At 46.8% G+C, this 3,481-nt stretch overlaps 1 protein-coding gene across 1 annotated transcript; it reads left to right on the forward strand.

Annotated features, from left to right (window-relative positions):
* The first annotated feature begins 1,497 nt into the window (after window positions 1–1,497).
* LOC105983948 (ubiquitin carboxyl-terminal hydrolase 17-like protein 6) lies at window positions 1,498–3,000 on the forward strand. Its single transcript, XM_013013976.1, has one exon. The coding sequence runs from the start codon at window positions 1,498–1,500 to the stop codon at window positions 2,998–3,000; it is 1,503 nt and encodes a 500-aa protein (XP_012869430.1).
* Window positions 3,001–3,481: the final 481 nt, after the last annotated feature.

A 3,481-nucleotide genomic window follows, 5' to 3' on the forward strand; every position in this document is an offset into this window, starting at 1 on the left:
CAGAAAGAATGACGTTGCCCCATTTGTTAGGAAATGGAAAGACTTGGGAAAAATTATATTAAGCGAAGTAAGCCAGGCCCAAAGAAACATAGGCCCCATGGTTTCCCTTATTTGCAATATCTAGTATATGTATGAGTCAAGGGGAAAAGGTCAGATAATGTGATGTTAGGAAAATGAACCCTTAGATTTGTATTATAATGTTTTTTTCTTTCATGCATGTGTTTCTAACGCATTTATAAGATTATCTCTTTGTTGCTTTGTATGTCCCTCCCCCACAGTGTAACCCCTGCATTCACTGTATTTGATGTCAGTATAACTTGTGGAGGACATGGGGAAAAACAAGTCATTTAAGGATACAGGTGGACCTGTTGCAACAATGAGAAGTACAAGTTGTCATGTCCATAACGAGTTTTACATTGTCAGTAGGGGGGGTGAGGGGGAGAAGGATTGGGACTAGGGGGGAGGGGGGAGGCTGGGGAGGGATGTGAAGGGTAAACAAAGGAGGAAGCTGCAATGCTTGGTAAGAAATGTACGCATTATCCTGCCCATGTAATTGTAACCCCTCTGTACAGGATGTTCACAAATAAAATAAAATAAATTAATTAAAAAAAATTTCAAAAAAAAAAGAACTGAACTGGGCATAAAATATGGAAATAATTACAAGACACGGTGGTCAGAACTATGAGAGGGAAGGTGACAGTCCGTAAACCTTGGATACTCCCACAAATACTGAAAACTCGACACATGAGGTCAAACAGTATATACTGCAGGAAACATGTAATGGAGACTTCTATGGATGGTATTCTGAATATGCGAGGTCTGTGAGCTGACTGTGTGGTGAGCTAATATTTTCGAAGGAAATGGTTTGGTCAGTTGTCCCTTGGGCCAAACATACCTGATTGTTTAAGTCAAATGGAGTCACAATATTTTGTCTTGAGTTATGAAAATGAAAACAGGAGCAGGTTCAGAAAGCCATTTTGTGGACAACAATTTGCAGTGACTGACCAGTACTGCCATTTGGTCCAGTGTGAGGAGAAGAAGGAAGTGTTAGCACACTGATAGAAATCTCTCAGGGATCTGCTAGATTTCCCCTTTCTTCAACTTCCTATTTCCAGAGTTCTGCAAGGTCATTCCTGGAATCCAATCCCAGTTTGTGCCTAGGGCAACTTTTCTCACATTCAGTCTATCACATGACATACTTGACCAAGAGAGAATGAAAACAGTGTGCCTGGAACACACCTGTTGCTGGAAAGACCTGGCTCTTTGATCTCAAAACTAGAAACTGATGGGTTTTGTTGGTCCCCAGACTAGGGTGGAGCTTAGGGATTAGGGCACAGAAAAATTGGAAGGAGTAGGCGTGGCAAGAGAGGCTGAGCTACCTACAAAAGAAGCTGCAGGAGAGGACAAACCTCACCCTTTGGCAGCTACTTCTGAGCAGGAAGCCAGCATTTGGTCCTGATTTCAAGAGGGAGATTGCAACCGATTGCTCCTGGAGTAATGGAGACCACGGAACAGAATTGCCAAGGTTCCTCCTGGCCACCTGGGAAACATGCCCAGCTTCAGAAGCATGCGCCTCCTTTCCAGACAGCACTGGCTCCCAGACAGCACATGGGTCTGAGTTGGAAGAAACGTTCCCCGGTTGGTGCCGGCCTCCAGAACACAGGGAACACTTGCTACCTGAACGCCACCCTGCAGTGTCTGACCCACACAGGCCCACTTGCCAGTCATATGCTGCGCCAGATGCCTTGCCACCAGAAAACCTGCATGATGCGTGTGATGCAAGCTCAGGTGAGGAGGGCTTTCCAGCACTCTGGGGACATCATTCAGCCGTCGGATGCCTTGGGTGCCGGCTTCCACACGCACAAGCAGGAAGATGCCCATGAGTTTCTCCTGTTCCTCTTGGATGCTATGCAGAAATGCCAAGCATGTGGCCCTGAGGGCTTAGAGCTTCCAGCTCAGGAGCAAAGCCTGATCCGGGAAATCTTTGGAGGCTACTGGAGATCTCGAATCGAGTGTCTGCAGTGCCATAGCATTTCAGACACCTTGGACCCTTTTCTGGACATCACGCTGGAGGTCGAAGGAGCTCACAGTGTTGCCCAAGCGTTGGGAAGACTGGTACAGCCGGAAGAGCTGAGTGGGGAAGACGCCTATCATTGTGCGGCTTGTCTGCACAAAGTGTCCGCTTCCAAGACCTTGACTCTGCAAAGTGCCTCAAAGGTCCTCATCCTCGTCCTGAAAAGATTTTCTTCCTGGACAGGGGACAAGGTGGACAAGGAAGTGCACTTTCCTGAGAGTCTTGATATGCAACCCTACATGTCTCAGCACACTGAGGGACCGCTGCTGTATGACCTCTATGCTGTGCTGGTTCATGCTGGGTCCAGCAGTCACACCGGACATTATTTCTCTTACATCAAAGCTGGCAATGGCCAGTGGTATAAAATGGATGACACTAAGGTGACCACCTGTGATGCTTCCTCTGCATTGAGTCAGCGTGCTTACATCCTCTTTTATAGCCAGAAGAGCACTGATGGTGAGAGACACCCTGAGGATGTGTTCATCGGCAGGGACTCGGTAGCTAACCAGGCAGAAGAAAAGGAGGGAAGAACACCCCAACCAGACAGGAACAAGCACTCTCCTCTGACACTTGTGGAGCCACAGCCAGATGTGCAAAGTACAGTTCTGAAAGAAATCTCCCTAGACCAATGGAAATTCTTCCAGGACCAAAACCGCCCAAAGTCTCAGTTCCACCTCAGGAAAGTAGAGTTCACACAAGATGCCAATCTGGTCGTGATTCACCCCTCCAAACACACGGATGAGATGAGAAGAGAAAATCATGCTGGTAAGGAAAATTCCTCACCCAAAACCTGTTGCCAGAACACAACAGGTCAGATCTCCAGAAATCAGAGCCAACAGCCTTGTGAGCACACCAGGGCCCGATCTCACAAGAGAAGGAACAAGCAAGGAAAGAAGCCTGTGTTGGTGTACTCATTACCTCCTTGAGTTGTCACATTGGGTGCTGGTTCTGCCTCTTGATCTGTGGAGTCTGGCACTCCCCGGAGATTTTTACCTCAACACTAGTGGTGTATGAATTGAACCCCAGATCCACATCTGGAATTTTCTGTGTCATTGGAGATGAGAAGCCAACGAACATGCATATCCTTGCTGGCTTCAAAAGGCCTTCCTCGGATCTCATCCTCCTGTGTAGCTTGGGTTCCAGGCCTGAGACACAGGGCCCTGCCAGGATCTCAGATTACCAAGTTGGTTTGTGCCCTATTGCAGAGTACAAAACCTGAAAAGTTGGGGACAAGAAATTCCTGTGAATCGCATTAAATGAATTACATGTCTTGTGTTCTATATCTCTGAACTTGTGAAAACCAGAGATGAAATGTAAAAGTGCAGGATGAATGTGATAAAAAATGGTAATTGTGTAGAAACAACCATGTGCAAATGGGCAAATTGCATTGTAACTGCTCTGAATCTC

This window comes from Dipodomys ordii, unplaced genomic scaffold (genome assembly GCF_000151885.1).
Source record: "Dipodomys ordii isolate 6190 unplaced genomic scaffold, Dord_2.0 Scaffold22, whole genome shotgun sequence".
NCBI lineage: Eukaryota > Metazoa > Chordata > Mammalia > Rodentia > Heteromyidae > Dipodomys > Dipodomys ordii.

Coding starts and splice junctions, on each gene's coding strand:
- LOC105983948 (XM_013013976.1), top strand. CDS start 1,498: ATGGAGACCACGGAACAGAATTGCCAAGGTTCCTCCTGGCCACCTGGG.